Here is a 14,735-nt window from a genome sequence, read left to right as displayed (position 1 = left end):
GAGACCTATAACTCAGAGACCTATAACTCTGAGACCTATAACTCTGAGATCTATAACTCTGAGACCTATAACTCTGAGACCTATAACTCTGAGACCTATAACTCTGAGACCTATAACTCTGAGACCTATAACTCAGAGACCTATAACTCTGAGAGATCGAACACTGAGAGATAGAACACTGAGAGATAGAACACTGGGACCAAGCCGAGACAGAACTCAGAGACCTATAACTCAGAGACCTATAACTCTGAGACCTATAACTCTGAGACCTATAACTCTGAGACCTATAACTCTGAGACCTATAACTCTGAGATCTATAACTCTGAGACCTATAACTCTGAGACCTATAACTCTGAGACCTATAACTCTGAGACCTATAACTCTGAGACCTATAACTCTGAGAGATCGAACACTGAGAGATAGAACACTGAGAGATAGAACACTGGGACCAAGCAGAGACAGAACTCTAGAACTCTGAGGGATGGTTACCTGAGAAACCGCATCCCTTGTAGGTGTCGTGGCCAATGGGAGGGTAGCGGGTGTGTCCGAGAGGCTGTAGGGGGCGGAGCATGTAGCTGTCGCTAGGCAGAGACATCATACGAGACAGAGACGGCCGGCCCGCGGTCAGCAGGCTACCACGACAACGCTCTTCTTCCACAACCTGGGGCAAAAACACGACCATGAACGTCATCTTCCTCATCTTATTAAACTTTTAGTCATTTAGCAGATTCTCTTATCCACAGCGACTTACAGGAGTGAGTGGATACATTTTCATGCTGTACCACCCCAAGGGAATCAAAACCACAACCCTGGAGTCGTAAGTGCCTTGGCTCTAGCAAACTGAGCCACACGGGACCGTACCGGTCCATAGCAATCATCACCGTCAGTACCGTCATCACTGTCACCATCGTCGTCGTCGTCACTACCACCACCACCACCACCACCACCACCACCACCAACAACTAGGCTGCAGTAGTACCACCACCACCAACAACAACAACTAGGCTGCAGTAGTACCACCACCACCAACTAGGCTGCAGTAGTACCACCACCACCACCACCACCACCAACTATGCTGCAGTAGTACCACCACCACCACCACCACCACCACCAACTAGGCTGCAGTAGTACCACCACCACCACCACCACCACCACCAACTAGGCTGCAGTAGTACCACCACCACCACCACCAACTAGGCTGCAGTAGTACCACCACCACCGCCACCACCAACTAGGCTGCAGTAGTACCACCACCACCACCAACTAGGCTGCAGTAGTACCACCACCAACTAGGCTGCAGTAGTACCACCACCACCACCACCAACTAGGCTGCAGTAGTACCACCACCACCAACTAGGCTGCAGTAGTACCACCACCACCAACTAGGCTGCAGTAGTACCACCACCACCAACTAGGCTGCAGTAGTACCACCACCAACTAGGCTGCAGTAGTACCACCACCAACTAGGCTGCAGTAGTACCACCACCACCAACTAGGCTGCAGTAGTACCACCACCACCAACTAGGCTGCAGTAGTACCACCACCAACTAGGCTGTAGTAGTACCACCACCACCAACTAGGCTGTAGTAGTACCACCACCACCAACTAGGCTGTAGTAGTACCACCACCACCAACTAGGCTGTAGTAGTACCACCACCACCAACTAGGATGTAGTAGTACCACCACCACCAACTAGGCTGTAGTAGTACCACCACCAACTAGGCTGCAGTAGTACCACCACCACCAACTAGGCTGCAGTAGTACCACCACCAACTAGGCTGCAGTAGTACTACCACCACCAACTAGGCTGCAGTAGTACCACCACCAACTAGGCTGCAGTAGTACCACCACCAACTAGGCTGCAGTAGTACCACTACCACCAACTAGGCTGCAGTAGTACCACCACCACCAACTAGGCTGCAGTAGTACCACCACCACCAACTAGGCTGCAGTAGTACCACCACCAACTAGGCTGCAGTAGTACCACCACCAACTAGGCTGCAGTAGTACCACCACCAACTAGGCTGCAGTAGTACCACCACCACCACCACCAACTAGGCTGCAGTAGTACCACCACCACCAACTAGGCTGCAGTAGTACCACCACCACCAACTAGGCTGCAGTAGTACCACCACCACCAACTAGGCTGCAGTAGTACCACCACCACCAACTAGGCTGCAGTAGTACCACCACCAACTAGGCTGCAGTAGTACCACCACCAACTAGGCTGCAGTAGTACCACCACCACCAACTAGGCTGCAGTAGTACCACCACCACCAACTAGGCTGCAGTAGTACCACCACCAACTAGGCTGTAGTAGTACCACCACCACCAACTAGGCTGTAGTAGTACCACCACCACCAACTAGGCTGCAGTAGTACCACCACCACCAACTAGGCTGCAGTAGTACCACCACCAACTAGGCTGTAGTAGTACCACCACCACCAACTAGGCTGTAGTAGTACCACCACCACCAACTAGGCTGTAGTAGTACCACCACCACCAACTAGGCTGTAGTAGTACCACCACCACCAACTAGGCTGTAGTAGTACCACCACCACCAACTAGGCTGCAGTAGTACCACCACCAACTAGGCTGCAGTAGTACTACCACCAACTAGGCTGCAGTAGTACCACCACCACCAACTAGGCTGCAGTAGTACCACCACCACCAACTAGGCTGCAGTAGTACCACCACCACCAACTAGGCTGCAGTACCACCACCACCACCAACTAGGCTGCAGTAGTACCACCACCACCAACTAGGCTGCAGTAGTACCACCACCAACTAGGCTGCAGTAGTACAACCAAAACCAAACTAAAACAGTATTTGACTGAACGTCAGAGGGGAGATGGTATATGAAAAAGCAGAGGTTGCTAATAAATTCAACTCCTTTTTAAACTTCTGTCACCAACAAGCTGTCGACCAGTTCTGGTTTGTACGGAAACGACCAAGTCAAGAAATATTATATCGATTTAGGGTTTCAGCCAAACTCTTTTTCTTTCTGCAAAGGTCGCAACAGCCGAAGTAGTCAGTATGCTGGCAGAGTTTAGATGCTCCAAAAGCCACAGACCTGGATATTATTCCTGCAAGGTTTCTCAGAGATTCTGCTGAGCAAATTGGCAAGAAGGGGATTAGAGTCTGGCCCTGGGAATTATAGGCCTGTATTTATCCTCAGTATGAGAAGGGTAGAGAGTCTGACCCTGGGAATTACAGGCCTGTATTTATCCTCAGTATGAGAAGGGTAGAGAGTCTAACCCTGGGAATTACAGGCCTGTATTTATCCTCAGTATGAGAAGGGTAGAGAGTCTGACCCTGGGAATTACAGGCCTGTATTTATCCTCAGTATGAGAAGGGTATAGAGTCTAACCCTGGGAATTACAGGCCTGTATTTATCCTCAGTATGAGAAGGGTATAGAGTCTAACCCTGGGAAGCTGATCTGACCCTAGATCTGTGGTTAGGTCCCCCCCCCCCCCCCTGACAGGACTGGCTGATCTGACCCTAGATCTGTGGTTAGGTCCCCCCCCCCCTGACAGTACTGATGGGAAGCTGATCTGACCCTAGATCTGTGGTTAGGTCCCCCCCCCCCCTGACAGGACTGATGGGAAGCTGATCTGACCCTAGATCTGTGGTTACGTCCCCCTCCCCCCCCTGACAGTTAAGGACTGATGGGGAGCTGATCTGACCCTAGATCTGTGGTTACGCCCCCCCCCCCCCCCCCCCCTGACAGTTAAGGACTGATGTGAAGCTGATCTGACCCTCGATCTGTGGTTAGGTCCCCCCCCCCCTGACAGGACTGATGTGAAGCTGATCTGACCCTAGATCTGTGGTTAGGTCCCCCCCCCCTGACAGGACTGATGTGAAGCTGATCTGACCCTAGATCTGTGGTTAGGTCCCCCAGTTAAGGACTGACGGGAAGCTGATCTGACCCTAGATCTGTGGTTAGGTCCCCCCCCTGACAGTTAAGGACTGATGTGAAGCTGATCTGACCCTAGATCTGTGGTTAGGTCCACCTACAGGTGATCCATCTCCATACCTGTCCAGATGATTCCACGCCGCCCACTGTGGCGTTGCTAAAGGGACAGATGGCCTCCTGTCGCGCCTCCTCTTGCCTGGCCTCCTGTTGCCTGGCCTCCTCCTGACGCGCCTCCTCCTCCTTGGCCTCCTCCTCTGCCTCCTCCTGTGCCTCCTTGTTGCTCTCCTCCAGGTGTTTCATCAACACCGCCACCACCACGTTGACCAGCACGAACTGGGCCGTCAGGACGAAGGTCACGAAGTAGACCGGAGAAACCAGAGGAAGGTAGGACAGACAGGAGCGGTCCTCTGGACGACAGTCCCGCAGCGTGTCCTGAGGGGACAGAGGGATGATACTATTGGGACAGGTAGCTCAGACAACAAGAGGGTTGAGAAAGAGACAAACATCATACCAAAGACAGAGCAACAGAACACTACTATTGGGACAGGTAGCTCAGACGACAAGAGGGTTGAGAAAGACACATCATCTCAAAGACAGAGCAACAGAATACTACTATTGGGACAGGTAGCTCAGACAACAAGAGGGTATATTTTAGCGATTAAATTCACTTTTGATTCTAAAGTATATTAAAAAACCAAATACTTTTAGACTTTTACTTCAAGTAGTATTTTACTGTGTGACTTTCACTTCAGTCATTTGTCTATTATAATGTATCTTTACTTTTACTCAAGTATGACAACGAGGTTCTAGTTTCTGTCAAGATGCTTGAGGACACCAGAAAATGGGGACTGTTGTTTACTGAAGAGCAGGAGGCCCTAAACCCTTATACTGTTACACAATGTCATTGTCCATGCTTTTCATGCCAACAGAGCTTCTTGTGTAGAATGGAGAGAGTGTAGAATGATGGCATTAGGTTGTATTGTGTTTCTCAGGCTGTAACTCCAGTCCTGGCCACAAGGTGGAGCCATTGAGTTGAGCCACAGCCAGTTTGTTGGCACAAGACACACAGAGCCAAGTCTATCAGAGAGCCAGAGTGTCTGACTGACTTGGATAACAGCCAATTACCAGGCAGAGCACGGGGGAAGGGAGATGGTTTTAGCCAATGAGCGATTCAGATAAATATCTCTGGTTCCCTCAACGTTCCGTGTAGATTTGTAAAACATTCCATGTTGGTTTACTAGGTTATGAATCAGGTTCCACTGACAGACATCTGGGAACAGTGTTCTGTGTTCTGTGCATGTGTTCTGTGTTCTGTGTTCTGTGTGTGTGTTCTGTGTGTGTGTTCTTTGTTCTGTGTTCTGTGTGTATGTTCTGTGTTCTGTGCATGTGTTCTGTGTGTGTGTCTTGTGTTCTGTGTTCTGTGTGTGTGTTCTGTGTTCTTTGTTCTGTGTGTGTGTTCTGTGTTCTGTGTGTGTGTTCTGTGCTCCAAGCCTTAAATAGAAGCTCCACACGCATGACTCCAGAGTGGCGCAGCGGTCTAAGGCAGTGCATCGCAGTGCTTGAGTACCGTCACTACAGACCCGGGTTTGATCCCAGGCTGTGTCACAACCAGCAGTGACCAGGAGTCCCATAGGGCAGGGCACAATTGTTGACAAGGCTCATCGCACTCTAGCGACTCCTTGTGGTGGGCCGGGCGCCTGCAGGCTGACTTCTGTTGTCAGTTGAACGGTGTTTCCCTCCGACACGTTGGTGCGGCTTCTGGGTTAAGTGGGCGCGGTGTTAAGAAGCGTGGTTTTGGTGGGTCATGTTTTTCGGAGGACGCATGACTCGACCTTCACCTCCCGAGCCCGTTGGGGAGTTGCAGCGATGAGACAAGATCAGAATTGCAATTGGAGTGTAAAATAAAATATAGATATTTGTTTTACTAGAACGTCCACACGGGTTAGAACCTGTAAAGAAGGATTAGAACCCTGTGTAAAAGCAAGAAGAATGTCTGCATTCAGTAGCAGTCTTCATTTACTATTAATGAGGGGTTTCCTCTGTGCCTGGAACAGCAGCAAGGTCTACAACTAAACCCTGTTTCCCCAGCTGTGATCTGACATAGCTGATTGGTTGACTATCACTCTCTGATTGGGTAGTTTACCTTCATAATTCCATTCCAGTTGTCACCGGTGGAAACGCGGAACAAGGTGAGGAACGCCATGCCAAAGTTCTGGAACGTGGCGTGACGACTCAGACCCTCACACGGGTTCTCCTCGGAACACTCTATAAGCACAGAGAACACATGAAGGGGGGTAGTGGGGTGATATATAGAGAGAGAGATGGAAGGGGGTGTGAGGGAGGGAGGAGAAAAGAGAGGGGGAGAGAGTGAGGGAGAGAGAGAGGGGAAGAGAGGGGAGGGAGTGAAACAGAAGTGGGTAGAGAGGGAGGGAGGGAGGGAGGGAGGGAGGGAGGGAGGGAGGGAGGGAGGGAGGGAGGGAGGGAGGGAGGGAGGGAGGGAGGGAGGGAGGGAGGGAGGGAGGGAGGGAGGGAGAAAAAGAAAGAGACAGAGAAAGAGAGAAAGAGAGAGAGGGGGAGAAAAAAGAGAGAAAATAGGAGAAGGAAGACGTAATTAATTTCAGGGAAATCAACTCAACAGCTCATCAGCGTAAATGAAACACACTCACACACTCACAGCACTGTGACTGACCCAGTTTCCCAAACAGCTCCACTCCCAGTGCTGCATAGATGAAGAACAGCAACATGAAGAGCAGACCCAGATTCCCCACCTAGAGACACAGAATATATTATAATGGAGGATAGAATAATATACCCAGCCAGATTATTATAACACACACCCAGATTCCCCACCTAGAGACACAGAATATATTATAATGGAGGATAGAATAATATACCCAGTCAGATTATTATAACACACAGCCAGATTCCCCACCTAGAGACACAGAATATATTATAATGGAGGAGAGAATAATATACCCAGTCAGATTATTATAACACACAGCCAGATTAGTATAACACCCAGACAGATTACTATAATACCCAGACAGATTAGTATAACACCTAGCCAGATTATTATAACACCCAGACAGATTAGTATAACACCCAGCCAGATTATTATAACACCCAGACAGATTAGTATAACACCCAGACAGATTACTATAACACCCAGTCAGATTATTATAACACCCAGCCAGATTATTATAACACCCAGACAGATTATTATAACACCCAGACAGATTAGTATAACACCTAGCCAGATTATTATAACACCCAGACAGATTATTATAACACCCAGACAGATTAGTATAACACCCAGACAGATTATTATAACACCCAGACAGATTAGTATAACACCTAGACAGATTATTATAACACCCAGACAGATTAGTATAACACCTAGCCAGATTATTATAACACCCAGACAGATTAGTATAACACCTAGCCAGATTATTATAACACCCAGCCAGATTATTATAACACCCAGACAGATTAGTATAACACCTAGCCAGATTATTATAACACCCAGACAGATTAGTATAACACCTAGCCAGATTATTATAACACCCAGACAGATTAGTATAACACCTAGCCAGATTATTATAACACCCAGACAGATTACTATAATACCCAGACAGATTATTATAACACCTAGCCAGATTATTATAACACCCAGACATAATATTATAACACCCAGACAGATTAGTATAACACCTAGCCAGATTATTATAACACCCAGACAGATTATTATAACACCCAGACAGATTATTATAACACCCAGACAGATTAGTATAACACCTAGACAGATTATTATAACACCCAGACAGATTAGTATAACACCTAGCCAGATTATTATAACACCCAGACAGATTATTATAACACCCAGACAGATTATTATAACACCCAGACAGATTAGTATAACACCTAGACAGATTATTATAACACCCAGACAGATTAGTATAACACCTAGCCAGATTATTATAACACCCAGACAGATTATTATAACACCCAGACAGATTATTATAATACCCAGACAGATTATTATAACACCTAGACAGATTATTATAATACCCAGACAGATTATTATAACACCCAGACAGATTATTATAACACCCAGACAGATTATTATAACACCCAGACAGATTACTATAACACCCAGACAGATTATTATAACACCCAGACAGATTATTATAACACCCAGACAGATTATTATAACACCCAAACAGATCTTCAACAGTATTACTATAGTACTACTACAGTATTATATTAGTATCAACAGTATTACTATAGTACTACTACAGTATTATATTAGTATCAACAGTATTACTATAGTACTACTACAGTATTACATTAGTATTATAGTTACCTGAGGCAGGGCCTGAACCACAGTGTCTAGTAGAGCTCTCATCCCTGTTGCCATCTTCAACATTATTACTATAGTACTACTACAGTATTATATTACTATCAACAGTATTACTATAGTACTACTACAGTATTACATTAGTATTATAGTTACCTGAGGCAGGGCCTGAACCACAGTGTCTAGTAGAGCTCTCATCCCTGTTGCCATCTTCAACAGCTTCAACACTGAGGAGACAGAAACCAAACAGAACCATTAGAACAGAAACCAGAACAGACCCATTAGAACTGAAACCAGAACAGAACCATTAGAACAGAAACCAGAACAGAACCATTAGAACAGAAACCAGAACAGAACCATTAAAACTGAAACCAGAACAGACCCATTAGAACAGAAACCAGAACAGAACCATTAGAACTGAAACCAGAACAGACCCATTAGAACTGAAACCAGAACAGAACCATTAAAACTGTAGAAAAGGACCCAAACACATACTGTACACATATATAGTCGTGGCCAAAAGTTTTGAGAATGACACAAATATTAATTTTCACAAAGTCTGCTGCCTCAGTTTGTATGATGGCAATTTGCATATACTCCAGATTGTTATGTAGAGTGATCAGATGAATTGCAATTAATTGCAAAGTCCCTCTTTGCCATACAAATGAACTGAATCCCCCAAAAATATTTCCACTGCATTTCAGCCCTGCCACAAAAGGACTAGCTGACATCATGTCAGTGATTCTCTCGGTAACACAGGTGTGAGTGTTGACGAGGACAAGGCTGGAGATCACTCTGTCATGCTGATTGAGTTCGAATAACAGACTGGAAGCTTCAAAAGGAGGGTGGTGCTTGGAATCATTGTTCTTCCTCTGTCAACCATGGTTGCCTGCAAGGAAACACGTGCAATCATCATTGCTTTGCACAAAAAGGGCTTCACAGTCAAGGATATTGCTGCCGGTAAGATTGCACCTAAATCGACCATTTATCGGATAATCAAGAACTTCAAGGAGAGCGGTTCAATTGTTGTGAAGAAGGCTTCAGGTCGCCCAAGAAAGTCCAGCAAGCGCCAAGACCGTCTCCTAAATTTGATTCAGCTGCGGGATCGGGGCACCACCAGTACAGAGCTTGCTCAGGAATGGCAGCAGGCAGGTGTGAGTGCATCTGCACGCACAGTGAGGCGAAGACTTTTGGAGGATGGCCTGGTGTCAAGAAGGGCAGCAAAGAAGCCACTTCTCCCCAGGAAAAAATCAGGGACAGACTGATATTCTGCAAAGGGTATAGGGATTGGACTGCTGAGGTCATTTTCTCTGATGAATCCCCTTTCCGATTGTTTGGGGCATCTGGAAAAAAGCTTGTCTGGAGAAGACAAGGTGAGAGCTACCATCAGTCCTGTGTCATGCCAACAGTAAAGCATCCTGAGATCATTCATGTGTGGGGTTGCTTCTCAGCCAAGGGAGTGGGCCACATCACAATTTAGCCTAAGAACACAGCCATGAATACAGAATGGTACCAACACATCCTCCGAGAGCATCTTCTCCCAACCATCCAGGAACAGTTTGGTGACGAACAATGCATGGAGCACCTTGCAATAAGACAAAAGTGATAACCAAGTGGCTCGGGGAACAAAACATCAATATTTTGGGTCCATGGCCAGGAAACTCCCCAGACCTTAATCCCACTGAGAACTTGTGGTCAATCCTCAAGAGGCAGGTGGACAAACAAAAACCCACAAATTCTGGAACTCCAAGCGTTGATTATGCAAGAATGAGCTGCCATCAGTCAGGATGTGGCCCAGAAGTTAATTGACAGCATGCCAGGGAGGATTGCAGAGGTCTTGAAAAAGAAGGGTCAACACTGCAAATATTGACTCTTTGCATCAACTTCATGTAACTGTCAATAAAAGCCTTTGACACTTATGAAATGCTTGTAATTATACTTTTGTGTGTGTGTGTGTGTGTGTGTGTGTGTGTGTGTGTGTGTGTGTGTGTGTGTGTGTGTGAGTACCTCTAGCGATCCTCAGTACTCTCATGATGCGTATGATGGTGGGGTTGATGGGTGTGTGTGTGTGTGTGTGTGTGAGTGTGTGTGTGTGAGTACCTCTAGCGATCCTCAGTACTCTCATGATGCGTGTGAGTGTGTGTGAGTGTGTGTGTGTGTGTGTGTGTGTGTGTGTGTGTGTGTGTGTGTGTGTGTGTGTGTGTGTGTGTGTGTGAGTACCTCTAGCGATCCTCAGTAGTCTCATGATGCGTATGATGGTGGGGTTGATGGGTGTGTGTGTGTGTGTGTGTGTTTGTGTGTGTGTGTGTGTGTGTGTGTGTGTGTGTGTGTGTGTGTGTGTGTGTGTGTGTGTGTGTGAGTACCTCTAGCGATCCTCAGTACTCTCATTATGCGTATGATGGTGGGGTTGATGGGCAGTGATGCGTTGAGGTCAATCTCCTCCAGAGTGATGCCCATGACGGACAACAACACTATGGCCAGGTCCAGCTGGTTCCACCTACACAGAGAACACTACGTTTCATGGTGTATCCACACAGCGTATTGAAAGTGTGTTGTGTGTGTATGCAGTGTGTGTGTGTGTAGGCAGAGTGGGTGTGTGTGTGTGTGAGTGTGTGTGTTACCTCTCCTTGAAGAAGCATCTCAGCCAGAGGGTGTGTGTCTGTGTGTATGCAGTGTGTGTTGTGTGTTACCTCACCTTGAAGAAGCGTCTCAGCCCGAAGGCGATGAGTTTGAGGACCGTCTCAGCCAGAGGGTGTGTGTGTATGCAGTGTGTGTGTGTGTGTTGTGTGTTACCTCTCCTTGAAGAAGCGTCTCAGCCAGAGGGTGTGTGTGTGTGTGTAGTGTGTTACCTCACCTTGAAGAAGCGTCTCAGCCCGAAGGCGATGAGTTTGAGGACCGTCTCACCCAGAGAGTGTGTGTGTGTGTGTGTTGTGTGTTACCTCTCCTTGAAGAAGCGTCTCAGCCCGAAGGCGATGAGTTTGAGGACCGTCTCGATAACGAACACGAGAGTGAAGACGTAGTTACAATACTTCAACCCCTCCTCCAGATACTGGAACACACACACACACACACACACACACACACACTCGTTGCTATAGGTACCGATTGTCCTAGTTAACTTTGTGGTTGCTAAGGCTACCAGTGTGTGAGGTTGCATTGGTTACCAGTTTGAGGTTGCTATAGTTACCAGTCTATGATGGCTATAGTTGTAGTGTGGTTACTATGGTTACCTGTGGCAGGTTGTAATTGTAGTGTTGTTACTATAGTAACCTGGGGATGTCTGTACCGCAGCGTGGTTGCTATAGTTGCCTGTGGCTGGTTGTATTGTAGTGTGGTTACTATAGTAACCTGGGGCTGTTTCTACTGCAGTGTGGTTGCTATAGTTACCTGTGGCTGGTTTTATTGTAGTGTGGTTACTATAGTTACCTGGGGTTGTTTGTATCGTAGTGTGGTTGCTACAGTTACCTGTGACTCGTTCTAGTGTAGTGTGGTTACTATAGTAACCTGGAGGTGTTTGTATCGTAGTGCGGTTGCTATAGTTACCTGCGGCTGGTTGTAGTGCTCCATGCTCATGGTGAGGACGTTGGTAGCGATGATGATGGTGATGAAGAGGTCCAGGTAGTGGCTGGTGCACAACGTGTGGATGGTGAGACGCACCGGGGAGTAGTCTGCATAGTAGGGCCTCTCCTGGGCCTCTGGAACACACACACAGAGTAACCTGGTCATTAAACTGAGCCTCTCCTGGGCCTCTGTTACAGACACACAGAGTAACCTGGTCATTAAACTGGGCCTCTCCTGGGCCTCTGTTACAGGCACACAGAGTAACCTGGTCATTAAACTGGGTCTCTCCTGGGCCTCTGGAACACACACACAGAGTAACCTGGTCATTGAACTGGGCCTCTCCTGGGCCTCTGTTACAGACACACAGAGTAACCTGGTCATTAAACTGGGCCTCTCCTGGGCCTCTGGAATAACACACAGAGTAACCTAGTCATTAAACTGGGCCTCTCCTGGGCCTCTGTTACAAACACACAGAGTAAAGTGGTCATTAACCTGGGCCTCTGTTACAGACACACAGAGTAACCTGGTCATTAAACTGGGCCTCTCCTGGGCCTCTGTTACAGACACACAGAGTAACCTGGTCATTAAACTGGGCCTCTCCTGGGCCTCTGTTACAAACACACAGAGTAACCTAGTCATTAAACTGGGCCTCTCCTGGGCCTCTGTTACAGACACACAGAGTAACGTGGTCATTAAACTGGGCCTCTCCTGGGCCTCTGTTACAGACACACAGAGTAAAGTGGTCATTAACCTGGGTCTCTGTTACAGACACACAGAGTAACCTGGTCATTAAACTGGGCCTCTCCTGGGCCTCTGTTACAGACACACAGAGTAACATGGTCATTAAACTGGGCCTCTCCTGGGCCTCTGTTACAGACACACAGAGTAACCTGGTCATTAAACTGGGCCTCTCCTGGGCCTCTGTTACAGACACACAGAGTAACCTGGTCATTAAACTGGTCGTCTGTAGATCAGGTCTCAGGGACAACAGTAAAAAATCTCCTTATGCTTCTGCTATGAGGTCATCGATGAAGTTACTGCCAGAGAGTTGTGACTGTGTGTGTTTGACTGTGTGTGTGTGTGTGTGTGTGTGTGTGTGTGACTGTGTGTGTGTGTGTGTCTGTGTGTGTGTGTCTGTGTGTCTGTGTGTGTATGTGTGTGTGTGTGTGTGTGTGTGTGTGTGTGTGACTGTGTGTGTGTGTGTGTGTGTGTGTGTGTGTGACTGTGTGTGTGTGTGTGTGTGTGTGTGTGTGTGTGTGTGTGTGTGTGTGTGTGTGTGTGTGTGTGTGTGTGTGTGTGTGTGTGTGTGTGTGTGTGTGTGTGTAGATGAAACTGCTGCCTCAGGAGTTCCATCCTATCCATCACCATCTCAAGGTGTCTTTGGCCAGAAAAGCATCTCTGTTTGCCAGAAAGTTTATGTCACTGAGCTGAACACTACGACAGACTGCAGATAGAGGGGTGTGTGTGTTTGGGTCTGTGTGTGTGTGTGTGTGTGTGTGTGTGTGTGTAGGAAACAGTATGTGTCACACCAACATCAGGAGCAACATGTCTTCCCTCCCTCCCTCCCTCCCTCCCTCCCTCCCTCCCTCCCTCCATCCCTCCCTCGTTCCCTCGTTCCCTCTTACTCCGCCTCCTCTTCTCTGCTCTCTTGGCTCTCTTCTCCTCCCGGGCCTTGGCCTCCTCTTCCTCCTGGTCCTGACGACACTTGTGGAAGTTCTCCACGACGACGCCCACGAACATGTTGAGGACGAAGAAACTGACGATGAGGAGGAAGGAGATGAAGAACAGGAGCATCCACGGGTTGTGATTCCTCACCGGCTGGAGAACGAAGATAAACCACAATATCAGAAACAGACAGATAAGGACTTATTGGTTCTACTGTTCTACTGCCTCAACACTGATCAGGACTTATTGGTTCTACTATTGTACTGCCCCAACACTCATCAGGACTTATTGGTTCTACTGTTGTACTGCCTCAACACTCATCAGAACTTATTGGTTCTACTGTTGTACTGCCCCAACACTCATCAGGACTTATTGGTTCTACTGTTGTACTGCCTCAACACTGATCAGGACTTGTTGGATCTACTGCCACAACACTCATCAGGACTTATTGGATCTACTGCCACAACACTCATCAGGACTTATTGGATCTACTGTTGTACTGCCTCAACACTCATCAGGACTTATTGGTTCTACTATTGTACTGCCTCAACACTCATCAGGACTTATTGGTTCTACTGCCACAACACTCATCAGGACTTATTGGTTCTACTGTTGTACTGCCTCAACACTGATCAGGACTTGTTGGATCTACTGCCACAACACTCATCAGGACTTATTGGATCTACTGCCACAACACTCATCAGGACTTATTGGATCTACTGTTGTACTGCCTCAACACTCATCAGGACTTATTGGTTCTACTATTGTACTGCCTCAACACTCATCAGGACTTATTGGTTCTACTGCCACAACACTCATCAGGACTTATTGGTTCTACTGTTGTACTGCCTCAACACTGATCAGGACTTGTTGGATCTACTGCCACAACACTCATCAGGACTTATTGGATCTACTGCCACAACACTCATCAGGACTTATTGGATCTACTGTTGTACTGCCTCAACACTCATCAGGACTTATTGGATCTACTGTTGTACTGCCACAACACTCATCAGGACTTATTGGATCTACTGATGTACTGCCACAACACTCATCAGGACTTATTGGATCTACTGCCACAACACTCATCAGGACTTATTGGTTCTACTGCTGTACTGCCTCAACACTCATCAGGACTTATTGGATCTACTGCCACAACACTCATCAGGACTTATTGGATCTACTGATGTACTGCCACAACACTCATCAGGACTTATTGGTTCTACTGCTGTACT

General features: G+C 47.3%; 1 protein-coding gene across 1 annotated transcript in view; it reads right to left on the bottom strand.

Annotated features, from left to right (window-relative positions):
• Positions 1–14,735, bottom strand: part of LOC109886494 (voltage-dependent T-type calcium channel subunit alpha-1H) — a 98,886-nt gene that overhangs the window by 3,572 nt on the left and 80,579 nt on the right. Inside the window, exons 25-33 of the mRNA XM_031820264.1 lie at positions 13,461–13,653; positions 11,818–11,969; positions 11,214–11,323; positions 10,638–10,771; positions 8,431–8,501; positions 6,607–6,685; positions 6,061–6,182; positions 4,038–4,349; positions 490–661 (exon numbers count right to left, since the gene is read on the bottom strand). Of these exons, the coding sequence (XP_031676124.1) occupies positions 490–661; positions 4,038–4,349; positions 6,061–6,182; positions 6,607–6,685; positions 8,431–8,501; positions 10,638–10,771; positions 11,214–11,323; positions 11,818–11,969; positions 13,461–13,653 (1,345 nt within the window). The remainder of the gene's footprint in view (positions 1–489; positions 662–4,037; positions 4,350–6,060; positions 6,183–6,606; positions 6,686–8,430; positions 8,502–10,637; positions 10,772–11,213; positions 11,324–11,817; positions 11,970–13,460; positions 13,654–14,735) is intronic.

The sequence above is a fragment of the Oncorhynchus kisutch genome, unplaced genomic scaffold, assembly GCF_002021735.2.
Source record: "Oncorhynchus kisutch isolate 150728-3 unplaced genomic scaffold, Okis_V2 scaffold3202, whole genome shotgun sequence".
Lineage (NCBI taxonomy): Eukaryota > Metazoa > Chordata > Actinopteri > Salmoniformes > Salmonidae > Oncorhynchus > Oncorhynchus kisutch.
The sequence above is the reverse complement of the archived record's forward strand: the minus strand, read 5'-3'. Positions and strand labels throughout refer to the sequence as shown.